The sequence below is a fragment of the Cervus canadensis genome, chromosome 18, assembly GCF_019320065.1.
Source record: "Cervus canadensis isolate Bull #8, Minnesota chromosome 18, ASM1932006v1, whole genome shotgun sequence".
In the NCBI taxonomy this organism is placed as follows: domain Eukaryota; kingdom Metazoa; phylum Chordata; class Mammalia; order Artiodactyla; family Cervidae; genus Cervus; species Cervus canadensis.
In genome coordinates, this window is record NC_057403.1 from 40714112 (window position 1) to 40739748 (window position 25637).

A 25637-nucleotide genomic window follows, 5' to 3' on the forward strand; every position below is an offset into this window, starting at 1 on the left:
ACCCATGCTATCTGTTATCTGAAGCCTTGAGACCATATCACAGTTCCATCCACAGTGGAAACCTGCTCAAGAACTGACTCCTGCCTTTCCCTGTCTCACGAGCCCCCTGCCCTGGCACCCCAGCACACTTCTGCACATGAATCCTTGTCTCGGGGCCTGCTTCTTCACGATCCCCAAACAAGACGAGCAACTCTATGTGCCAGGTCTTCTGTACACGAGTCCATTGAATCAGCACAAGAACCTGCCCAAGAGCATCTGAGATCACTGTCCTCCATCTGAGGTCCAGGTCAGAACCACCCAGAAGAAAGGACATCAAATTGGAGGAGGGGGTGGACTGCAGGGTGAGCAGGAAACATGAGGGACGCCGGGCCTGACCATGTGTTTCCACCCCCTGGGTGTGGCCCTCCTCCCTCTTCATCTGGTGTAGGACCCAGTCTGGAAAGTTGCCCTCGGGTGGAAGTGGAGCTAGACCATTAGGCTACGTCTCCTGGGTTGGCGGTGCTGGCCTAAGTCGCAGGGATTCAGCTGTGGCAGGAAGGCGACCCCCAGTCAGGGGAGGTTCACCAGTCACTGACCCCGCCCCATTCCTGCATCGGGAGCAGGGCCAGGGGTCTTCATGGCCACAGCCCTTGCTTGGTCAGGTCACCTCTCTCCTAGCGCTCTCTCCTAGCAAGTTCTGCCTTGTTGGCTAAGTAAATCAGAAAGTACTGGGGAGTGGGCACACACGAGTCTGTGCATATATGAATGCATGTGTGTGTGTGTACATACATGGTCTCTTCCTGCCCTTCAGCGACACACCCTCTACTCATTGTTGCTCCCATTTTGCAGACAAAGAAACTGAGGGTCTGGGAGGTGAAGACGAGACAGGCCAGGGCAGAGGAGAGGGTGGCCCCAAAGATGCCGGCTGTGATCAGGGGCGCAAGGTCACACAGCCGGCACATGGCAAAGCCAGGATAGAGGTCAATCTAGCTAACTGATTAACTGGGATCTTTCTTCAAGGGCATCCCCTGTCTCAGACCCCAAGGGACCCAGTAGCTCAAGGTCTGAGAAATGAGGTTGGTGTAACTTCTGCACCTACAGAGATAGTGACCCAGCTGCTTATACCAGCTCCCGAGGAGCAATCAGTCACTTGCCCTGTGTTCCCAGTGTTTCCTGGGGGCTGGTTCAGACCTGGGGAGGGAGGGCCCCAGATGCCAGCAGCACACAGGAGGGCAGAACCAGGGAAAGCAGGTCAGACCCTGCCCTGTGGCCACCCGGAGAGGTGGTGGCCCTGCGTGCCCTCGGCCACTCACCGATGATGATGAAGGCCACGGCGATGGCATAGGCCAGCAGGTAGCCGCGCACCGGCTCGTTGTTCTTGCCGTAGCCTTTGCCGAAGAAGCCGATCAGTGGGTACAGCTGGTCCAGGCACAGGCACTGTGGGCATAGGGCGACGCGCTCACCCCCTGGCCGGGACCTGCCCATCCCCTCCCCTGCGGCCACCTGCACCCCAGTCCCTGCTTGCTCTCTCAGTGACCTCGGCAGGACACTTCCTGGCTTCTGACTCTGTGAAAGAGGGGGATCTCCCACCTGGCTTCTGTCTCTGTGAAAGTGGGGGATCTCCCGCCCTCCCCACTTCACCACAAAGACTGAAAGGGGGCTGATCACATCGGAGGGAGACTGGGAGGGTGGGCTGCAGATGGGGTGCCAGTGCAGGGAGGGCGCGGGGTGGGAAAGGTGGGTGCTCTTCAAAGCTCAGCGCGGCGAGGGGGCTGCTTCCTGCAGGCCTTCGCTTTCCCAGCTCCTTTCCCTCCATCTAGACACCAGGTCACACGACTCCTCCGGCCTCCAGAGGTCACCTGGCCTCCCAGGCCCTCCTGCCCGCTCCTGCGGCCTCACCTGGAAGACTTTGGCAGCAGAGACGAGACAGGCCAGGGCAGAGGAGAGGGTGGCCCCAAAGATGCCGGCTGTGATCAGGGGTGCGAAGCCTGATACCATGCTCATAGTCTGCAGGGACATGGGGTTTGGGCCTCCGAGGTGAGGGGCTGGGCCCAGAGCCCCCACCTGGGTCACCCCAGTCCCCACGGCAAGCAGGGACTTGGTCTGGAAGCTTCTACCTGAACCTGCAACCCTCGCTGGGGACCCAGTGCCTGCTGGGGCAGGAACTGGGCCTGGAGCCCCTGTCTGAAGCTCTTTCCCCAAACCTGGGGCCATCCCCCAACCTTGCCTTCTCCAGCCCATCCCAGCCTCCACCCGGCCCTCCCGGCCGCTGGCGGGGCCGTGCGTGCCTGGTAGTAGTTGATGAGGCCGTAGCGGCAGCTGTGGTGCTGGCTGCATTCGGTGAAGTTCCAGCCGTAGCCACAGGCCAGCCCCTCGCAGGCGCCTGAGCCGGGGGTCACCGTGTCATTTAGCCCCCCGGAGGCATCTCGAACCACACAGGAGCCTGGGGAGGAAGGAGGGCGTGGGGTGGACTCCCTCCCCTCCTCCCTCCCCTCCTCCCTCCCCTCCTCCCTTCCCCTCCTCCCTCCCCTCCTCCCCTCCCACCCGGAAAATGCTGGTCATGTCTGCAGAGGGAGAGATGCCACTGCTGGGCCGGTTCTTCCTTTGCTTTGTAATAATAATGATGATAATCATTTCAGCTCTATGCAAGAGCACTTTTGACGTGCCAGGGCCTGTGTTAAACACGTTAAACACTCCTGGGAAGCAGGTATTTCTATTATTTTTGTTGTTGTTGCCATTCTATAGAGGCAGAGGGAGCCTAAGTGACCCAAGGTCACAGTGTCCTCCTTATAATGGAGACCTGACTTTCAGGCCGTGAGTGGCCATGACTGGGCCATGTCCCTTGGCCATCTATCTGTGAGCAGCTCACCTCGCACGGTGGTTACTGAGAGCAAAAGTGTGTGTGAGGGTCTCAGCGAGAGGCGAGTGTCAACAGCCCAGGCCTGGGTCCAAAGCCCTACTCTACCACTCAGGCTGCGTGACCTTGGGCAGGCCACTTGACGTCTCTGAGCCCTTGCTTTCTCCTCCATCAAAAGGCAGAAATGACCAGTGCCTGGATTAAATGTTATAAGGCATGTAAAGGACTGAGCCCGTGATAATAAGTCAGTTGCTAGAATCATCTTCTTCGTCCTCAGCATCACTGTTTTTATTATTATTCCTAGAGTTGGAGCTTGATTTTTCCTACAGGATTTTACACGCTTGCATCTGTAACCTGAGGTTTGAAAGGATCAGAGGAGCCTCGTCTGACCCCCCCATCTTCACTACAACTACCTCCCAACATAGATGTTCTGGTTGCCACCACGGTGCCCCACCCAATAAAATTCATGGCTCCACGTGCTGGTGTTGCCATGTCCTCCCGGCCCAGCCCTCCCTGTTAGAGAGCCGACTGCACCCTGGGACCCCTCCAGTGCTCGGGGCCGGCGGCTTACCGATGGTGGCCGAGATGGCCAGGTAGGAGATGGTGGTCCAGAAAATGGCCATGAGCGTGCCCTTGGGGATGGCTACGGCAGGGTCCTGGAGGAGGGAGGGGGGAGAGGGGTCAGGTAGCCCCTCCCAGGCTCTGCCCTTGTCAGGCTGAGGGTGGGGCAGCCACCCCTGACCTTGGCCCCTCAGAGTCCCTTCCCAGGGGCACCTAGAGACAGAGCATCCACAGAGGAGGACAGGACAGAATGAAGGTGGTGGCTGAGACCACACCCAGGGAGCCGGAGCAGGGAGAGGAACCCCCAGCAGTTCCTCTGGTCCCTGAGGACACCTGGCCAGTGCTTGCTCTGGGGCCGGCAAGGTGGAGGGCTCCTGAATCAGCCTGTGTGCTTGCGTGAGTGCTCAGCTTTGACTCTGTACGACCCCATGGACTATGGCCAGGCTCCTTTGTCCATGGGATTCTCCAGGCAAGAATACTGGAGTGGGTTGCCATTTTCTTCTCCAGGGGATCTTTCTGAGCCAGGGATTGAGCTCGTGGTTCCCTCATCTCCTCACTGGCAGGCAGATTTTTTATGACTGAGCCACCTGGGAAGCCCCCTGAGTCATCCCGCCTGCGGTCAGATTCAGGTGATCACCAGGCAGCATGCCTGTCCTCCCACCCCTCGGGCCCTCCAGCCTCACAGGGATGCTGGCGAAACAAATCCATGCTTGTCAAGCTCCTAGACCAGGGCCCAGCTCATCAGTTGCGTTTGCGGCATGTAATCCCCATTACGCATCAAGTGATTTGTTTGATCAGGAATATATAGACCAGTCCCCAACTCCCTCCTTCTTCTCTGACAAAGAACTCTGCTGGGGCTTTCCTGGCAGTAACAGCAGACCTTCACACCCACATCATGTGCTTCACTCTTCCGGGCGCGTCTTCAAGCATAGCTTCCTGAGAGGTGGCTGGTGGGGAAACTGAGGCCAGAGAGCCAGGAGGAGGGCCCAGTTTGCAGAGCCCTAAGCAGCTCAGCCCTGACATGTCGAGGTCCACAGCCTCAGACCTGCCCCCGGGGGTCACTGGTCCTGGGTGGAGGGATATAGGATGGGGGTTTTACAGTAAGTTTCTGGTCCAGGTATGGGCCCCAGCCTGGAGGGGAAGGCCACGTCAGCCATGGGAAGTCAATTGGTAAACCTGCCTGCCTTCCCTGGGCCATTCTGCTCGCCACTCAGAAAGCATCAGAGGTGACAGAACTTGGAGGGACTGAGACACTGTTCAAGTTCATGGAGAAGTCAAAACGAAGCTGGCCATGGTCCGGCTCTCTGCCTCAAACACCGGGGGGCTGAGATGGAAGCCATGGTCACTCTGTGATGAAGGGGGCCTGAGGCCTGGCCCAAGGGAGGAGGTACAGGTGGGATCCTGCCCACACAGGGCAGATGGTGTGCCCACCCCAGGGAGGACCGCGGTGCGCCGGGGAGCAAGGCGGGGGAGACACTGCCAGAACCCCGGAAGGCCTCATGGTGGAGGGGACGACTGAGGTGACTCTGAAGGCGCTGGGTGGGGAGGAAAGGGGGTGTGGGCCAGAGAGAAGAGGGAGTACAGGTGCCGAGCTGAGGGAGGCTGGCGTCTCTGGAGCATCCTAGCTCTGAGGTCTCTGCTCTGCAGCCGTGGTCCAGCCAGCCCTGAGAACCAGGGGGGCTCGCTAGATCAAGCACACAGGGTCCCTGGGCCCAAGGCCAACAGACCAGGTCAACGGCCCATCTCACCTGTGATGGGATGAATAGTGTCTCCAAAAATTCATGTTTATCTAGAACCTTAGAATAGGGCCTTATTTGGAAATAGCATCTTTGCAAATACAATTAGTTAAGATGAGGTCATATGGAATGAGGTGGGTCCTGCATCCAATGACTGAGTCCTTGTAAGAGGAGGAGAGACATGCAGAGGAAAGGCCATGTGAGGACAGCGGCCGAACTGGAGGGAGGCAGCTATAAGTCAAGCAACCCCCGGGATTGTTGGAAGCCTCCAGAAACTGGGAAAGATTGAAGGCAGGAGAGTGGGACGACAGGGGACAAGATGGTTGGATGGTATCACGGACTCAATGGACATGAGTTTGAGCAAAGTCTGGGAGATGGTGAAGAACAGGGAAGCCTCGTGTGCTGCCGTCCACAGGGTCGAAAAGAGTCAGACACGACTGAATGACTGAACAACAAAAGAAGGTGGAAGAGGCAGGGGAGGATTCTTGCCTAGAGCCTTCAGAGGAGCACGGACTCTACAGACACCGTTGTTTGGACTTCTGGCTCCTAGATCTGTGTGAGAATAAATTTCCGCTGTTGTCAGCCTCTAAGTGGGTGGTAATGTGTTATAGCAGCCACGGGACGTGAATACCCTAGGCCTCCACCCCTCCCTCACGTCTTGGTCCGAAATCTCAGAGCCCAGCTCACAGATCAGGAATATCTGGGTCCACATCCTGCCAAGCTCTCGCTGGCTGTGTGCCTTGAGACCAGCCCCTTACCCTCTCTGAGCCTCAGCAGCCCTCCCTCCTCCCCTGTGAAATGAGAGAGTAGGCTGGCACACAGCAAGGGCACAAGCAAGCTCACCAATGTGAGCGGCTAGGTGTGAGCTGTGTGGTCACCCAGCCTGGCAGAGACCCCACGGCAGTCACTAGAAGACCCTCGTCTCGGTCCCCATCCCCCCATCAGAAAACTGACTTCATTATAATGCTTTCCTTGGCCTTAGCGCAGGGTGGTTGTGAAAGGAAACCTCCCTGAGACTGTGGTCATGAGACTGCTCTGTAAACACTAAAGGGTTGGGGGGCGTACGGGGTGAATGGAGACAATGACAACCTTGTCACCTCCCCTTTAGGGCTCGGCTCACATGTCACCTTCTCAGGGGTCTCTGGCCACCTTAGACCCACCGCTGTCCCAGGGGTTCCCTCCCTGCTTCTCTGCCTGATTTCTCTCCCCATCACTCAGCCACCATCAGGCAAACTACACGTTTTACTTATTTGTTTGCCGATGGTCTCTCCCGCGAGGCACGTGAGCTCCATGAGGGTAGGAATCTGTGTTTTTTATTTACTGCTGCTTGCTTGCTGTCGACAAGACCCTGGCATCAAAGCAGGTGCTCAAAAAATACTGGCTGAATGATGAAGTTGTAATGAAGTTGAGCCTTCGGTATTCTAGAAGCTTGGCATTCCAGCTCCTCTGACCCCTGTGTGCGGGGCCCTGGGCAAGCCCCCGACCCTCTCAGAACTGGGTCTGCTCCTCTGTAACGGGGGGACAGTGATGATAGAAGACTATGGTGGCACCAAGGATATTATTTGTAAAGAAGGAGGCACCGGGACTTCCCTGGTGGTCCAGTGGCTAAGACTCCGAACTCCTAATGCAGGGAGCCTGGGATTGATCCCTGGTCAGGGATCTAGATCCCACATGCCTCAACTAAGGCCTGGCACAGCCAAATAAATAAGTTAATTTAAAAAAAAAAGAAGGAGGCATTGTGCTGGCCACAAAATGACACTGACCTTGACTACTGGCCCTTGACATCTCCTCCGGGCTGGGCGCCTTGCTAGAAGTTTATGTAAATCAGCACGCTGAACCCTTCCTGCCTTATGAATACATGGCTGCGTGAGTCCCATTTTACTGTTGGGGAAGCTGAGGCCCAGAGAGGTTTTAAGGGACTTGCATACAGTCCCCACGAACAGCACTACTCTTTGCTGAGGACGTGCTGTCCCACGGAATGGGCAAGGAGCCAGAGCCAGGAGGAAGGGGCCCCTTTAGGATTCAAAGGCATTTAAGACAGAAGAAGTCACCCCTCCACCCCCAGCTCTGGAACAGCCGCTGGGCTCTGACGCCTGCACACTGGGCTGGTCAGTAATCTAAGAAGCTTGATGAAGCGTCTAGATAAATCCCCAGGCTACGGTTTTCTACGACGGGGCTGGGAGGGGGAACCAGGACACTGAGCTCATGCCTGAGCTCTGCCAGGACCTCAGGACAGGCAGACCAAGCCCCTGCTGGCCACTGCCCAGAGAAGGGAGGGGAACCGGCAAAGACAGCCTCCCTCTGAATTCCAGAGCCAGGCTGCATTTGAGAATGCCTCCAACGCATGATTCTTAATTCATTCAAGAATGTGATCAGGGAGCACTTTCAAGCAGAACTGGAGGTGGAGGGTGAGGGTTCCCGGCACAGAGCCAGGCTCCTTTCTGTTCATCCCGACGTGTGTACCAGCTCCTTGGTTAACCCCTGCTGGAGAGGACTCCGCCGGCACCAGCTCCACCTCCACCCAGAAGTGTTGCAGGAGCTCCTGCCACCTCAGCCTGCACGACTTCCCCACTTTATTACACACTCAACTTTGCTCTGACACTTCCCGTTTGCCACATCCCACCACCGTCCACTCGACAGACAGGCACCGGGCACCTAGTGCGTGTCAGACGCGAAGCTGGGAATGCGGACACAGGGTGAGCCCCCAGCTCTCCAGATGCGGGGGACAGAGACATTAGTGGCCTGACACCCCTATCCTAGGGGAACCGTGATGCTGATAGCAGGGTGGGGAGAGGTGTCAGGATGGAGGTGTGAATCTTCAGGAGGGACAGATCTTTGCAAGGTGAAGAAATGAAGAGGAGGAGCCCTAGGCGGAGAGCACAGCAGAGGCAGTGGTGGGGAGGAGGGACAGGGGAACGGGGCGAAGCAGTAGACCCTGAGGGCTGGGTGGGGCTCATGGGAACAGCAAAAGTTCCTGTGGGGCTGGGGCCTCCCAGGCCAAGACAAGGAGCCTGCCCGATCAGGATGGTGGAGGGCCCGGGAAAGACATGCCTGATCCCGTCTGAGTATTGGAAGGTCAGGCTGGCTCAGTCTGCCCCTTAGGCTGGGAGTGCCAGGATCGACGGAGAAGACCAGCCCGTTTGGGGGTGGCCTTCAAGGCCTAGTGGTGGTGCCAGTAAACATCTTCGGAATTGAATGGGCTGAACGGGACTGGTTTGGGCTGGTCTGGACTGGGTTGAGCTGAAGTTTAAAAGCTCTGGCCCTGGGGGCTCAATGCCTAGCCTGGTGCCCAGTAGGACATCCTGGGAGGAAGGACCAGGAAGTGGGAGGGATGGGTGCCCTGCTCACCTTGAGGTCCCCAGAGATGTTGGCTCCTGCCAGGATACCTGTGGCCGAGGGGAAGAAGATGGAAAACATCCCGAAGAAGCTGCCGTCCATGCCTCTCCATTCAGGCACCAAGTTTTGGACAAAAATGTCCGCTGGAAAAATGAGGCCTGAGTCAGGACCTCCTGGAAGGTCTGGCACCCCTTGCTGGGCCCAGCCAGGCAGGCAGGGGGCTCCCATGGCAGCTCATGCCTCCCCGTATAAGCGAGCAGGATTCTACGAGGCCTTCCCAGTACAGACCCCTGCCCTTGTCCTCTACCTGCCTTTTGTCTGGTAGGGAAAAATCCTTAGTCAAAGAAGAAATTTAATCAGAGAAGTGAGAAGATGCAGAGAGAAAGGAAACCAGTCAAGCAAGACAAAATAATAATAATTCAGCCATTAAACAAAGTACCTCCTCTTTTGCCACAAGGGCTGTAGATAATATTCTGAGCCAAATCCTTTCAACTGTTTTGCAGCCACTGACACCCCCACCAGGTGGGAGAAGTTAACTGCGTGCTGCCCACAAGCACGGAGCCCCCAGACCAGCTGGAACCAGAAGGTTGATGATGCTGATTCCCGATCCACCTCACCACCAGCCAATCAGGAGAAGGTCCTCGAGCTGATTACACCCCGACAGCCCCCTCCCTCTCCCTGTCTTTATAAATCTTGCCCTGAAAGCCTTCAGGGAGGTTGGGTCTTTTAAGCATCAGCTGCCCTGAACTCTTTGCTTGGTGCCCTGCAATGAACATTGCCCTTTCCATCACCACAACCTGGCGTCAGTAGAGGGCGTTTACTGCACGCAGCCAAGTGGACACTAATTTGGTTAGGTAACAGCGCCCTCAGAATGGGCCAGATTGGGGGGCAGACCGTCTCTGTCTCTGGAGACACAGGCAGGGGCCCCAACCCACACGTACCTCGGTAGCTGAAGAAGCCTTTGGAGGCCTTCTCCTCAGATGGGGGGATCAGCGTCCCCACCAGGTAGTTGGCGAACGAGACCATGATGACGAGGAAGAAGAGCACCTGGGCCTGGGAGGAAAGGAGCCTGGAGGTCAGACAGGCTGGCCCTGCCGCTCAGGGAGCCCCAGTGGGGAAGAGCTTGCCTAGGTCCCTCACTCTCTCGTTCGTTCGTTCAGTCAACACCTATTATGCTGCAGGCTCTGTTCTAGGAGCTGGCGATACAGCCAAGCTCCTGTCTTGCAGACAAATGAGGAAGATGAATCAGAGAATGGATGGGGGTGTCACGGGGGTGGGGTTGGGGATCCTTTAGCAGGGAGGCCTGGGAAGATGTCTTCAGGTTCCTAGAGGAGGGAGGATAATGGAGCAGCAGCGTGACAGGGGCATTAGCTTGCTGCTTTCAAGGAACTGGGAGGAGACATGGAGCTGGAGGTCAGAGGGGGAAGGTGAGGACGGGATACAGGGCTGTGCTCGCCAAGTCTGCCACTGAGGCCCGACCTCTCCCCCCTCGTTTCTTGCTGAACCTCTGATCTGGGGCTGGGCACAGGTTCAGACGATGCCCACATTTCCCTAGGCCCCCTTGCAGTATGGTGTGGCTACGGACCGCATTCTGGCCAATGGGATGTGAGCAGAAGGAATATGTATAACCGCCAGGCTGGGCCGGAAAAGTAAAAGGGGACAGGGATTTTCTCCTTCCCACCCCCTTTCCCCTTCCTGGGGCTTCCCTGGTGGTGCAGTGGTGAAAGATCTGCCAATGCAGGAGACACAAGATTCCATCCCTGGGTTGGGAAGAGCCCTTGGAGGAGGAAATGGCTGCTGACTGGGCTGCGGACATGGACGTGGGGGCCGTCATGGGCCAGGCAGATGAAGGCCGCACCCCAGGGATGGAGAGGCCACAGGACGGAAGGAGCCTGGGTACCTGCTCCCCACACCCCCACCCTGGGGCCACACACACGAGAGAGAAACAAACGACTCTGGCCTGAGGCCCCCTTCCTTAGGGTCTCTGTCACAGCAGCAGAGCTCAAGACCCAGCTGATACACACAAGAGGCAGAACCAGGAGCCGGTCCCAGGACTCAAGCTTCTGCACTTGACCTTGCCCAGTCCCCTCTCCAACCTCCTGCCCTCACCTTGGACTCCCACTCCATGCCAGCAAGGGAGATGGCCAGCAGAACAGTGACGGTGACCACGCCGATGATGCGGATGTCATTGGTGGGGTCCACGATGGGCGAGCCATACTCCTGGGGGAGGGGACAGGCCAGGCTGCGTGCTGTCTCTGCACAGCCCACCCCTCCAGGCTCCTCCACCTTGAGTTACCTCATTTATGGGTGTCTGCTCACAGGAACACAAACACTCAACCCCCTTCCCTGCCAACAGGTCCTCCATAGCAAATACTGCATGGGCCTGGACAATTTGGCCCTAAAGGCAACACGCACCCTGGAAGGCGGTTTCTGGGAATAGTCTTTATTTGCTGAGATCATCATAGTCACCCGCAGTGGTCAGACTGTGGCTTTGGTCCCTGATGGGAAAGCTGGGCAGAGAGAGGGGCAGGAAGGCCTGGCACAGATGGGGTGGGGGCGGAGGCAGCAGGCCACCCGGGCTCCCTCTGCCCAGGCTCCAGCCCCGGCCTCACCTGGAGCAGGTCCCGCACAGTCTCGGCGAAGCCCACAGTGTGCATGGCCACGCCCACAGCGTTGGCGAAAGCAAAAATGAGGCCGATGGAGCCGCCGAGCTCTGGGCCGAGACTCCGGGAGATGAGGAAGTAGGTGCCACCTGTAGCGGACAGAGCCAGGAGCCATGACACGAGAGGAATTGGCTGTCTGGGACGGACTTGGGGCGGGCAGAGCTGAGGCTGGGAGGAGGTGAGCACGGGACCCAGTGGTCCATGGGGGAGGAGAGACCCAAGGCCACCCCGTGGGTGTGGAGAGACTGCCCAAAGCCTACATCTGCAACCAGAAGAAGCATCCCCTGTTTGGGCTTGGGGTGGAGGGTAGGGAGTGGTTGAGAGATCTGCCCCCAGGGTGAAGACACAGGGTCCTACCAGAGGAGGATCTGGGGGCTGGGGTGGGGCCCACCTGATTTGACCTTGCCGTTGGTGGAGATGGCAGAGATGGAGAGGCCCGTGATGGAGGTCACGGTGACCGAGAGCAGGATGATGATCCAGGTCAGGACTGTGGGGGTGTGGGGGGGGTGATCGTCCCAAAAAGCAGTCAGGGCATTTCCAGAATGAGAAACCCAAGTCAGCCAATGGATTCACCATGGGACTTAAGTCACTGTCCTTCTCTCTGTTCTCTTTGGAAAAATGGGTCTCTGTCTACCTCATGGTATACTCTGAAGAGCCAGGGAGCTGATAAGCCAACGTGTAAAGGATCTTTACATATGCATGGGGAGGTGGTTTTTTTTAATAATAAAAAATAAAGTAATAGTTACCTCTTGCTGAGCCACCACTGGGTGCCAAACCCTCTGCTGTTTTATGCACATCAGAGGAACAGTTATTGCCACGTTTTGCTAATGAGGAAACTAAGGCTCAAAGAGGTTAAAGGCTTGTCCAAGGTCACACAGCATGTGTGTCCAAGGTCACACAGCATGCTACAGAACCAGCAGCTGCTCTTTCCTCAGTGAGAGATCCTGAAACCCAGGATCTCTGTCCGAGGAATTTGGCCCCCAGAGCTTGACTTCCTGAGGGCAAACTGAGCCAGGGAGCACCCCCAGGCCTGCTGACTCCACATGCAGTGCTCCTGGACCACACTGCCCTGACCTCGGTCACTGCAGGGCCCCGTGGCTCCATAACCCGAGTTCAAGACTGGGAGGACCGGGCCCCTTCCCCTGCACCCCAGAGGCAGCACTCACCGATGCCCGCCTGGGCGGTAATCCAGGGGAGCCGCAGGTAGAGAATCACACCCCAGATATTGAGCATGCAGCGGATCTGGGAGGAGAGGGGCATCAGAGGCCACCTGGGGGCTGGGTTCCCCAAGATCAAACACACACATCCCTGTCCCCAGTCATGGCACAGCATCGAGCACCTAGGGGACACCTGGGCTTTCTTTGCTTCACCCACTTGAGCGGGTGCCCACTTCAGTGCCTGGCTGGTTCTACGGGGCAGGGAGGGGAGGGGTACCCAGAGACCCACCTGTCCCTCCCACCACTCTCCTGCCTTCCTTCCATCGAGGCCTGAAGGTGGGCAGCAAGTCTGTCACCTCTCACCCCACGCCAAGCACACGGTACTGTGTCTGCCGGCCCCAGTCATGGCCCAGTGGCCGACTGTTGGCCCACAACCTGGCCTTTAGGGAGAATTCAGCAAATGCCAGCTGAGCCGATGCCCCACATGCAAGCAGAAGTCAGGGCTCAGGTTGCGGTGACTCCAGCTTCCAAATTTAAAGACGAACTGGAGACCACAGCTGAGGCTGGAATTCCCACATGGGAGGGATGTGGTGGTCTTCGGAGTGGGACAGGTGGCAGTTACCAGTCTTGGAGATTTCTTTTTTCTTTTAGTCTTTAAAATTTTTTAACTTAATATAAAAAATTGAGGTATAGTTGATATTATATTAATTTTGGGTGTACAACAGAGTGATCCAAAATTTTAGGCCCAGGAGATGGCGAAGGCCTCCATATGTGCTGAGGTACTGAATGGGGCCCACACCGGGCTGTGGGCACCAAGGGAGGGAAGGCGATCCAGACGCTGGATCAGAGGGAGGGGTGACCATTCAGATGGAGAGAGAGGCACAGCCCGCAGGGAGTTGAAAGAGTTAAGGTCAGAACCTAGGCCTCCTGCCTCCCAGAGTGGGACTAAAGCTTTCTCCTAGCCCTCATGTGATGCCCTCTGTAAAGTCCCATAAAGTCTTTCAAAGTCAAGTTTATTAGACTGTTTGCTGTCTCGGGACCTAACACGGCAAACCGTCTCCTCATCGCGGAGAGTGAGAAGAGCTGTGAATTTGTGTTAGGTGCTGCCCTCTCGTGGCTCTTAGGGGGTAACACAGTTTCTCCCAATAACTTCAAGGCAGGCGTTGATTCATGCGCTTTATATCTATTAATTGGTTAAATGCTGATCATTTCATAGATGAAGAAAGTGAGGCATGGACAGGTCACATGATGAGTGGAACAGTCAAACAGACGTCCACCCCAGGGACAGGCCTCAGCCTGGGGGTAAATGGAGGTCAGGACGCAAAAAGGTAGAGAAAATCTGAGATGGCTATGCAGATGGGGAAACCAGGTCTTGAGTCTGCCTTGACCACTGCCTCTTGAGAGTCAGAGCTGAGCCTGCATGGAGCTCTGTCTCCCCAACCCCCATCCCTGGACATCCCATCCACTCACCATCACCCCTTTGACCCAGCCAAAGCGCACAGGCTCCTCAGGGTTCTTCTTGCCATTGGTACCTGCCTCATCCTCCACCAGCCCGTCAGTCATCTCATGGCTGGGCCGGCTGTCAAAGGCGAGGGCCTGCAGGTGGCTGCCTTCCTGCTGGGAGCCCAAAGACCACGGGTCAGGCAGGCCGGGGTCAGGACAATCCAGCTCCCCTAGCTCTCCATCCTCCACCATTCAGCCTCCAAGGCAGCAAACCTAGTAAGCCCCCTCTCTGCTGCAGACCTTCCCTACCCTTCTTTCCTCATCTCCTTTAGGTGTGTGAAACCTCTCTAAACTACTGGGAACTCATTACTGCATTGGGAAACCCTAGATTGCTTGACGGGGTTGCCAGACTGGGCAATAAACATTACACCATGTGCCCAGAGGTTTATAGCTCCCATGCCCATATTTCACACGGGCCTCTCAGCCCACGAGGAAGACCCCTCTGTGTCCCCACGACACAGATGGCAGAGCTGAGGCTCAGAGAGGTTAGGCAACCGGTAGAGGTCACAGAGCAGGAAGGTCTGCTCTTCCGGGATGGTGTTTACCTTGAGGAAGGAGTGCAGGTCGGCCAGCGTGGGCCGGACCTTCCGGGGCTCGCCGGGCAGGGCGCTGTCGGCATAGTGCTCGTAGGCGGGCACCACATCGACGGTGTTGTAGCCAAAGGTGCGGTTGTAGAAGGTGTGGCCGTGCGTCAGGTGGCCGGGGTGGCTGCTGTCATGGGCGGCCGGTGGGGGGGGCTCCTCGCCCCCTAGCAACGTGCTGATGGTGAAGCGCCCACTGCACAGAGCAGGGTCCCTGGGCGTCTCCGACACTGGCAGCTCTGCCATCGTGGGCTCTGGGTGTCAGGGGAGGGGGCCAGGGTCGGTGGGGACATGCAGGGTGGCTTTATAGGCTGGGCCCACAGCAGGGAGGAGACGGGGAGGTTGGCCCAGACCGCCCACAGCTGGTCAGCAAGGTCCCTGGACAGGGTGGGAGGCAGAGCACGTGCCCATTGCTGACCTGCCCACCATCTGATCGCAGAGATAGCCACTGGCCTTGGACTGGGAGCTGAGGCTGGCCCAGCCCCTGGGTCCTAGGGAGGCTCTTCTAAGTCTGGGGGCAGCAGACATCTGCAGCTGAATCCCAGGAAGGAGTGGACCCATAGGGACACTATGAGGGGCCCCACTGGGGACCCCAGAGAGCCTGATGACCCTCTCAGAAACTTCCTGTGTCAGTTTTATTTACTTAGCATTTTAAATAGCTGAGTGGTATGACATTTAAAACGATGTGTGTGTGTTCTCAGTCACTTAATCGTGTCTGACTCTTTGCAACCCTGTGGACTATAGCCCACTAGGCTCCTCTGTTTATGGGATTTTCCAGGCAAGAATACTAGAATGGGTTGCATTTCTTACTTGAGAGGATATTCCCAACTCAGGGATCAAACCCACATCTCTTGAATCTCCTGCATTGGCAGGCAGATTCTTTACCACTGTGCCACCTGGGAAGCCCCATTTAAAACAATACACACACATATATATAAAAGGTTAGTCTCTCTTACTCAGACCCAAGTCTACTCTTACATGTCCTCCCAGAGGTATCTCAGAATGTTTATGCACTTACGTACCAGCAGCCCCAAGCAGAGTTCAGCAGGTACCAGCTGTGATCTGCAGTCACCAAGGGACCAATGAGCCCCTGGGGCTTGTGGCTGCCCAGTGGCCAGGAAGACAAGTGGACACCGACCCCACCGACTGCTTACAGGGCCACTGGGGTGTGGAGCCCAAGGAGCCAGCCCAAGAGCAACCAGCTCCCACGGCAGGCAGCGGGCCGGGCGCCATCCTAGTATTGAACCAGATCAGCCTCCAGTTGTGCCAGCATCCGTGAGGTCAGCCTTTGAATGCAGAGTGGCCATGAGGGCATCAGTCTGGTCACCAGAGACACCGAAGCCAAGGCAGGGTGGGGAGCTGAACTTTGAGTCGTAGGGGATGAAAGAGAAGTAGCTCAGGGTTTGAAGAGATGAGTGAGTGGGCTGGATGCCTGATGCTCCGCCAGAAAAGGAGGACACCCCCAGCTGCTGGGAGGAGTCTCAGCGTCTGCCCCCATGGGAATGGCCTTACCTATGGCCGAGCTCCCCCGTGGAGCTCTTGTCCAATGATGGGTGTGGGATGCAGAGGCCTGGAGCCCTGTCCCTGGTTCCAAAGGCCCACCCCAGCTCCAGAGGTCCCTGGGGTCAGCTGAGGCTTTGTCTACCCAGCAGCCCGTTCCCCCTTTTTTCTGTCCTGCTGCCTCTCTTCTCCCCACACCAGCTGCCTGCAAGGTGAAGGCTCCGTGGTGAGGACTCCAGGGCCAGGGCTCCTGGCCAGTTTTCAAGCTTCCCTGCAGCCCCCACCCCATCTGCCAATTCCTCCTTCCCTCCCATGGGGCCTCAGGGCAGAGCTTACAGATCTTATCGGCCTCTCCATCTTTAACTGCCACTTGACTGGTGAAAATCACAGCCGCCCAACACCCCCTCATACCGTGTCCCCGGAGCAGCTGTGGAAAATTCCTGATTAAGATCTCAGGAGAGGAAGTGGCCGGATTCCAGCAGCACCAGGGCCCATGCCGAGTGAGGGGCCACCACTTTGCTGGGTGACCTTGAGCAAGCCACTTCCTCTCCCCTTCGCCATTCCCAGGCCTGGGTGAACTGCAAGGTTCCTCCTAGCACTGGAGCATTTGCTGTTTCAAGAAGCCTTCCCCATAGCCTTCCCCCATCCCTACATCTCTCTAGGGTGGGGTGGGATTTAAGCAGGACCCCTCGAAAGGCTTATTGGTCAGAGAATTGAAGGGACTGTCGGAACTCTGTGTCCCAAGGCACAGACCCACACCCCAACCCCCACCTAAGAAAGGTGCTTCCTGCCCTTGAGTGGGCGTCTATCACTTTGAGAAATGTTCACAGGGGCACTCTTCTTGATGGGGGCACAGCGTGGTCACACACGACTCCTGCCTTGCAAGGGTCTGAGACCTGGGGGAGGGAGTCACAGGAACCCTGAGCGAAGCCCTGGGATGTGGCCGCACGGGCTGTCAGGCTCCCTTCTCCATTGTCAGTTGATCCAGGGCTCTGAGCAGGTCCTCTGGTCTTGCTGAGCCTTTGCTCCGTCAGTAGCCACATGGAAACGACACCCATGCTAGTGCCGCTCGTCCTCACTCAAGGGCCCCTGTCCTCTCCTGTTTCTGAGAGGAGGGAGCATAGGGGCAGTGAAGGAACAGAAAAGACTCACTGTCGGGAAGCTCCCTGAAGTGGAAATTCTGGACACAGGGGGCTGATATGGTGAGGGCAGCAGGGCCTGTGTCTTTCACGGCCTGAGGCGCCTAAGTCTTGATGCACCAGAACTGGAGTTCACAGCCTAGGCCGGCAGGTGAACCAGCAAGGAGATGGCAGCAACAGGCTGGTAGAACAGGGAGGCTGCCCTGAAGGCAGGGGAGCTGGGAGGGGATGTGTAGGCAGGGATGGAGGGGTTCTGGGACATGGGACCCAGGAAGGCGTGATCGGTGGAAGGGACCAGGCGTGGGACTAGAGCTCATGGAACTGGGGGGAGGCAGAGGGGAGAAAGGGTGGTAGATGAGGCTGAAAGGGGTCCGATTGTTTCTCCAGTCACACACATTTATTGAGTGCCTACTGCACACCATGCCACGTGCTAGGCAAAAGAGGTACCACAGGGAACAAGACAAAGGCCCTGCCCTCCGGGAGCTCACATTCTAGTGGGAGAGACAGACAGGCAGAAAACAAGCAATCATTACAGTACATTCATTTTTTGTTGTTGTTGTTTTTCTAAAGGAGGGGCATTTAGGCTCCTCTGAGAATGAGAAATTGGAGCTGAGCTCCAACAATAACAGGGAGACACCCATAAGTGAGCAGATGTGAGCACAGGGGTTCCAGACAGAGGAGAGAGCATGTGCAAAGGCCTTGGGGGAGAGTGGTTGGGGCTTCAAGATGGCGAGGAGCCTAGGATGGTAGGAGCCAGGGGACCGAGGAGATGGGTTTGAGACACAGAAGAGGGGACACCAGGCCTTATAAGCTGGGGTTAGAAGCTTCATGTTCTATTTTGTGATGGGCAGATTTATATTTCTCAAAGGTCACTTTGGCCATTGTGTGGAGACTGGATGTAGGGAAGCAGAGTTAGACCAGTGGGGCCATTGTGGGTACCTGAAAGTGGTGGCTGGGCAGTAGCTGTGGATGACAAGGTCGTGAGAAGTACTGGGGGTCGAGATACATGCTCAAGGCAGAGCCGACGGAACCAGCACACGGATTCATGTAGGAACAGGGAGGACTCGGGGGGGAAAGGTGGTGTCATTTCTGAGTAGGCATTCAAGAAGGGCTTGAATGCCAGGGTAGGAGCCTGGCCTTCGTCCTGGGGAAATCAGAGTTCGTCTGCTTCTGAAAAGCTGGTGGGGGGCATAATAGTGTGTGAGCAGTGCCAGGAAGAAAAACAGGGCCAGGGAGAGCTGGGAGGGTCTATGGCAACAATCAGGCAAGAACAGACAACTGCCCAGCTCTAAGCCCCTGACTGCACACACATTTCGCAGTCTCACTGGAGCCTCTGACAGATGCTGACTATGTGGCCCCTACTAGGGATTCTATGGGCCTGGGGCCCAAAAGGGGTGAGGGGCTGGCATCAGTATTCTTGGAAAGCTCTCCAGGTGGTCCTGAGGGGCAGTCAGAGATCCAGTGGGCCAAAGAGAGCAATCTTTCACACACAGCCTGTCCGCCCCCACCCCACCCCCAGGTCCACGTCCGCCCGGGTCCCACGAGGCTCGCCTGGAGAGGATGGGTATGATGCAACCCTGGTGTCGTGAAATAGCCGGGTAAGAGGATGCGCTGCTCGTCGGCCTGATTCACAACACCAGCTGCAGCAACGATACCAGAACTCGGGCGCGCTTCCTCCTCTGGCCGGCGCTCCGAGGCGTCGAGGCAGCGATGACAGGCCCTGCAGACGTCCTCCCCGGCCCGCGGCTGCCCCGGGCCAGTGCTTTGCAGAGGCCTGGGGCTGCCAACAAAGCAGGCTGGGTCCCTGCCCCCCAGGGGGCGCACAGACTTGAGATGAGGAAGTGGGGAGCAGACGCACAAAACCCTGAATACAGTACAGAAGACAGAGCAACAGCGGAGGTGACAGGCGCTAGAAAGGTCTGGAAGCCACAGGCTGACTGCAGCCTCTCCAGCAACCAGAACCAAGAAAACTGGGGTTTCTCTACCATAATTCTGGACTTTCTATCCAGACACTGTAACAGCAGTTGAACACTGAATTACCTTGAAGCTACTGGCAGCTAAATAAAGCAAAAGGGAAACATGTTTGATGACTAAGATAGTTTTGGTGCTGAAGAACAATTCCTGGTTCCTTTTTCTTCGTGGTTAGACTTACTTTAAAAAAAAAAAAACTATTTAGCCAACATTCACTCCACAACTAATGGCAGGTATTAATGATGTATTAGACTCGGTCCAGCTGTTTTGGAGGGTACACAGAGATACTATTCTCAGTATCATGTAGTTCATCAGAGGAGGTAACAGCCAGAACCCAAGGCATAAAGGCATAAACCCCTGGATAAAACACTACACGGCTTCATAGAAGGGATGCCTTCCTCAGGCTGAGGTGATGATGGAGGGGGACATATGAAGTAGCACAGTTAGAGATAAGCAATCATTTAAGGAGGGAGAGTGCCATGTTAGCCTGGAGCTCCCTGGCAGCCAAGGCAAAAAAGTAGAACTGTAATCAGTAGTCACTATCTGATAAAGAGTGAGATTTTATTTTCTCCCCTCTCTCTTTCCTCATAAAGAAAATAAATCTCCCCCAACCCACAATCCCGCCCCTCACCACCCAAGCCTGGAGAAGCTCCCCAAGTGAGGGTGGCTTGAGCTCACTCCTGCTGCATCAGCACAAGCTGAAGCGGTGATTCTAACAGAAACGCGGCCCTGTGGTCACACGCATGTGACCACTAGGTCTTCAGCCCAATGGCTGCCAATGTGCTCTCCAAGAGACCAAGCCCATTGTTTCTCCTACCCAAAGCCTTTCACTTTTAAACGCACCTTTAGTTTTTCTTACTTTCCTATAAGCCTTTGCACCTTTCTTAAAAGCAATAGAGACCACCCATGGTCATTGTGCTCAATCTTGAATTCCACGGGTACATTTCTAATCAGAATCCTTTTCAATGGTGTCTTTTGAAGCCTAGGAGTCTCTGACTTGATCCTGGAGCTGGGACCAGGGGCCCTAGAATCATGGAACTGTTGTACAAGCTCAGCTTCCCCCACCCGCTCCCCCAAGCTGGGCCCAGCCGTAGACACATGGGGAGAGGGGGAAGGATAGGAGTCAAAGGAGGCCTGGGCTACCTGGCTCTGCACCACATACCTCACGACCTCAGGCCTGTGTGCCTTAGTTTCATCATCTGTCAAATGGATAACTCTTCTCAGTCAATGAGTGTTTTGATGATCAAGAGAGGGAACTTGTGAAAGAAGCATTTCAGAAGACATTAATAAAGTTCTGCATATATATATATATATATGTGTGTATATATATATATTCTGCCCCCCACCCCTCCTCCAGCTCTTTAGCTACAATAAAGGTGGGGGAAAACCAACTCACCTTTGACTATTTAAGGCAATGCTTTTTGGTAAGGGCAGGTGCTAAAACTTATTAACAAACAAAACAGGGCATTAGGAGGAGTTGGGGGGAAGAAGTGCTCAGGATCAGGAGGTGGAAACCCAAAGAGAGCTGGCTTTGGTGGTTTGCATTCATCAGAACTCAAGCTTCAACAGAGCAAACAGTCAGAGGAGCCTAGAAGCCCAGGGAAACTCCCCTGTCATCTTGTTGCCCCTTTACCAGAGACTTGAAATAAGCTACTGACCTCCTTAATATATATCCCAAAGGCTCTTCTGCGGGTGGTCATCCAGGGTTCAGAGGCAAAATCACACTTGCATCCAGGCTGGATCCAAGGGAGTCTGTTCTCCAGATGGGGTCCCTCAGGCCTGGTGCGGGTCCCCTGGGTATGGAGCCCCCCAGCAGGAAGGTTGAGGGCTGCATGTGGAGCGGGCCTCGGGTCCTCACTCCCTGGAAGCTGAGTTAGCAGCAGCACTGAGCACATTGGAGAGGCGCCTAGGGAGCCTGGAAAGGCTAGTGCCCGCCAGAGGTGGACACGGGAGGCTGGGGGCAGGGGAGGGGGACACTGGGAAAGAGAACCCTGGATGAGGGCTCAGGGATTCAACCAGAGCTATCAGATGGTCTTTCACTTGTGATTTCCTGGGAAATGGGATACTGCTGTCCCCTCTGACCCTTTCACCCCAACCACCCGCCCCGCCCCCCCACCCCCCACAATGATGCACTTCAACCGGTGCCATTTTTAACTGATGAACCACCAACATCAAGAGCCATTCTGGACAACTGGCTTTGACATTGCTGGGTACACAGTGGGCTAGCTGACCCAAGGGGCCCTAGGTATGGTACGTATTTTTCCTAACCAGTTAGAATTTTCATCTTCCTGTTTAGTGCATCTCTGACACACTACGACTTATTGATAGCCTTCCTTGAGGAGTGGGGAGGGGGAGTCCACATTTAGAGGGGCCCAGAGGCCTACTTCACTCTCTGCTTCGTCACAACAAAGGTCTTGACCCTATTCTTGACTCAGGACATGAAAGTCACCTGGGGAGCTTTAACAACCCAATCAGTGCCTGGGCCCCTCCACAGACCAATTATGCCAGAAACTCAGGGGGCAGGGGCTTGGAAGTCAGTGTTTTTGAAAGCTCCCCAGGTGATTCTAATATGTAGCCAGGGCTGTGAATGGCAGTGCTGGGGCTGAAAGCCACAGAAAGTTGTGTTGACTAAGGCTGTGCACAACACAAAATGTGGCTTTTCTTGATAAAGGTAATGCTTATTTAGGGTTTCTTAAAAATAATCTTTCATGTTGTAAAAGGATTTTAAAATGTTTCCTTTTCCTGGGTAGATTCATGAAGACATAAGTAGGCTATCAGCCCTTTGCTTGGGTTCATTGCTTAAGACCAATAGACAGATGTACAGTTACTGATCTGTACAGGTAAGTGTCCCCCTATCAGACTCCCTCATTGCTCTGCTTGATGTACCACACACCCCAGGTACAAACCCCACGTACTCACCTCTTGGACAAGGTGGGTGCCCCACAATCAGGCTTCTGCTCCGCCAGGAAGGGCTGAACATGAGGCGTGTGACCTCTGGTAGGTCTCCACCTGGCTTCAGAACCCCTCAAGTCCCCTGAGTCCTGCTGTTTCCCCAGTCAAGGTCACAGGCGAGATTAACAGTAGCGGGAGACGCCAGGGCCCCAGGGGGAGCTGGAGGGGAGCTCATTGTTACCATTCTGGGCTGGCAGGATGGCCACCCCCAACTGTGCCGTCCCACCCGCAGCCCCTGCAGCTGTGGGTTTGGACCTTGGTCGTGCAGGGGGGCTCCTGCATCCCCAAGCCACAGGCAACCCTGCCTCTGATCTTTGTTTAGCCCTTTCTTTAGGCATTTCCAAAAGGCTTCCTATCTTATTATGGCGTCTGTGTGTACACACACCTACCTCTCTTTCCCTAACCACAGAGTGAGATTATACAAGAGGGATTGCAAATCAGTCTCAAAAATCACCACATAGCTCTTAGCCCCAGGTCCCTGGTAGGTGCTGAAAGGCTTTAAGCTCTTCAGTTAGTGTAGGGTGGGGGTGGGGAGTGGGGGCAGAAGAGGCCCTTTTATAGGAAGAGGCCCTTTGCTGTAGGTCTCACCTCAGTAAAAGGTAAGCTCCTTGAGGGCAGGGATGCCGATTCATCTCAGTTCTGTGTCTCCAGCACCTAGAATAATGCCTGAAACAGCACAGATGCTCAAACATTCGTTGAATTGCGTTATCCATTTAGCAGTCACTGAATCAATAGGAATCCCAAGTTGAACTTGACATGCTGAGGTCTGTCCCCTAGTAGCAAATTTTTGGCTTACTAATTTTAACCCTGTCTTCTTGCCAAAAAAAACCCCAAAAAACTATCACCAGGGTGGGGGTAATTGATTCCACCCTGCACCCATGTGAAAAACCTGTTGTGAAGGGCAGAAGCCAAATGGTAGAGGAGCCCCAAGCTCCAGAGCCCCATCTAAACAAGGTTGGGGGCAGGGTGGCCAAAATTAACCTTGAGGCCCAGAGTGTGTCAGGCAGTAGGTCGGTGATTTCTGGAAATTAACTTCACCTTCTCATTAGGCTGATGGAATCGCAATTGGACCCCTGCTTTATACCTGAGCAATCTAGTTTGCAGCAGTCAACAATGTGCCCTCAGACACATGATTACCAAATTGTGAAAGGGGGACTTCAGCCCAACTTTCTGGCCACCTCCAAGATTTATGTCTCTTGAAAATGCTGGGTCTTGAGGCCTGGTGGGCTTGTTTCATCTAGGGCTCTGTGCTTGGAGAGCCTTCAAGCTCTGAACATCGGGCTGGCCCTGTAGGAGAGCGAGGCATCTGCAGTACCCGAGACTTGCCAGCCGACCTCCCCAAGGAAAAGGTCTTCCCAGCAACAGCAGCACTGCCGCAGCACGCAGCTCCCAGCTCCGGCCTGGCTGCCCACCGTCAGTCCTCCTAGTTCCCTCTGCTCCCCGGGGCTTCTATGGAACCCTGGGACCCCGCACCTGGGGTGACCAGTGGCCCTAACCTGGGCCTCTCTCCTCGCCACCTGGGTGGCTTCTGAAATATTTTAACTGAGGACTCCACTGAAAAGCCTCCAGTTCCGAGACCTGGGTGAACAGGGCTACACTTAACAGCGGTGGCCAGCTCTTCACCTGGCCCTGCGTCAGGAGGTGCTGCAGAGCCCAGAGGAGACCACTGAGGGTCGGGGGCACTTGTATGAGGCCCAGATTTCTGGGCGACTCATCAGGAAGTGGCCTCCCCTCGGCCTCAGGGACCAGAACAAGCTGAGGGCCCCCAGGCAAAGGGAGTGGGCTGCAGCTCTTCCAAGTGGCCCCTTCAAGGAGAGAACATTCCAGCCACAAGGCACCTGGAGCCGGTCTCTCCAGGGCTTCTCGTTAGGGCCAGGTGCCCCAGGTGGACAGAGATGAAGACCCCCGACCTCCTCAGCCATTTGCACATCCCGAGACAGAAGCCCAGGCTCCAGACCCTGAAAACCCCTCCGAATCAGAAACACAGGCAGATATTGCTCAAGAAAGTGGGAGACACCTGTCCCACGACCAGGCCCAAGTCTCTCCCCTCACCAGACCCATCCTGCATCACCTCCCCCAAGGCCAATAACTGGCTCTTGACCCCCATTTAAAATTCTTTCCACTGAGAACCCAACACCAATGGTCACAGACTTGCAGCAGCTCCCAGCCCCAGAATGCATGCCACACGCAGAGTTACCACCCATATGCTCTGGATGGTCTAGGTCCCACCACACTTCCAGCCTGACCCTCCTCAGACCCCTAGTCAGGGGACTGAACTCCAAAGCTGGTGGGGGGACAGCGAGACTTCGGAGCTGGGAGTCCTGTACTTACATAAACCCCTGGGGGCTTCGCAGACCCAGGGGCCCGGCAGGCCTCAGCCCTCCTTGCAGGGAGTGGAGGAGGGGCCTGGTGCTGTCACCCCAGAGACAGGGAAGAGGCACTTCGGCTGCCTTCTGAGGAGCCCCAGGCTGCGTCTCAGCTAAGGACCTTCCCAGGAAGGGAGCCTGAGAGTGGTTCCTGCTCCACTGAAGGACTGGGCAGAGGGGGCACTTGGGGAGAACATTCAGGAAATTTACTGGCTACAGACAGGGGTGGCGATGAAGGAACCATTCTAAACAGAGTAAACGCAGAAGTTACTGGAAGGAGCACGAGAACACATACACCGGCTCCCACCCTGTCCCTTCTCCCCACAAACACCACACAGAGCGACAGTGTCAGCAAAGCGAAAGGAGAAGAATCAGCCAACCAAACAAAGCAAAACATTCTCCCCCCGTGCATGTCTTATCAGTTACTGATCAAGTGAGCAAAGGCTGTACCTCGCCTCTTCGCGCCCTTTATAAAATACACATTGAAATTCCTGGCGGAAAAATACCCAGTAGAGGCTAGCAGCTGAAGTCAAGGGGGGCCCACACTCATCCGACTCAAGTCAGCTTGTCTGGCTCCTCAGAACCGAATTCTTGTTTCCGCCCTTTCTCAGGTGGTCCAGTGATAAAGAATCCGCCTGCCAATGCAGATGTTAGAGATGTGGGTTCGACCCCTGGGCCGGGAAGATCCCCTGGAGGAAATGGCAACCCACTCCAGTATTCTCGCCTGGAGAATCCCATGGTCAGAGGAGCCTGGTGGGCTACAGTCCACGGGGTCACAGAATTGGACAAGATTGAAGTGACCAAGCATGCATGCACGCCCTTTCTCAAGTGACTCAGCACGCCCTTTCTCAAGTAACTGCGTAGCTGTCATTTCCGCTGCCCACAGAGGAACAAACAGTGCAACAAATCAGGGCAATCCACTTTAGCTGGAGAGCTCCTGGCAGCCTGTGCCCAGCCTGGAAGCCTCTGCACAGCAGATGCCAGCAGAGGCAAGCCTGAATCGGGTAGCCAGATAAAACTGGGACAAACTTAAGAGTGAGAACTATTCGTTGTTTATCTGAAATTCAAATGTAACCAGGTGTCCTGTATTTTTATTGGCTAAATCTGGTGTGGATGAAGGGGCCTGCCTAGGCCGGCTCCACTGGGGCCACCCAAGAGGCTACGATGTGCGTTTCTCTGTTAGAAGTCCCCTCTGGGATCACAGGCTTTCCCACTTCCTGCTCAAACAGAAGCCACTGTCTGAGGAAACTCTTTCACCCTCCCCAAAATCTCAAGGACCCCAAAGGCAAAGGCAACAGAGAGGACAGATAGCGTGCCAATGCAGTGCTGGGTTTCT

At 55.7% G+C, this 25637-nt stretch overlaps 1 protein-coding gene across 3 annotated transcripts in view; it reads right to left on the minus strand.

Annotated features, from left to right (window-relative positions):
* SLC12A3 (solute carrier family 12 member 3) overlaps positions 1–15753 on the minus strand; it is a 41147-nt gene extending 25394 nt beyond the window's left edge. Inside the window, exons 1-13 of one of the 3 annotated variants that reach the window (XM_043436228.1) lie at positions 15396–15753; positions 14338–14627; positions 13760–13906; positions 12299–12374; positions 11524–11619; positions 11082–11221; positions 10579–10689; positions 9411–9522; positions 8482–8612; positions 3408–3492; positions 2268–2422; positions 1879–1986; positions 1293–1416 (exon numbers count right to left, since the gene is read on the minus strand). In XM_043436228.1, the coding sequence (XP_043292163.1) occupies positions 1293–1416; positions 1879–1986; positions 2268–2422; positions 3408–3492; positions 8482–8612; positions 9411–9522; positions 10579–10689; positions 11082–11221; positions 11524–11619; positions 12299–12374; positions 13760–13906; positions 14338–14619 (1567 nt within the window). In that variant the 5' untranslated portion in view covers positions 14620–14627; positions 15396–15753. The remainder of the gene's footprint in view (positions 1–1292; positions 1417–1878; positions 1987–2267; positions 2423–3407; positions 3493–8481; positions 8613–9410; positions 9523–10578; positions 10690–11081; positions 11222–11523; positions 11620–12298; positions 12375–13759; positions 13907–14337; positions 14628–15395) is intronic. The other 2 variants (XM_043436227.1, XM_043436226.1) reach the window with 2 other exon arrangements.
* Between the last annotated feature and the right edge of the window lie 9884 nt (positions 15754–25637).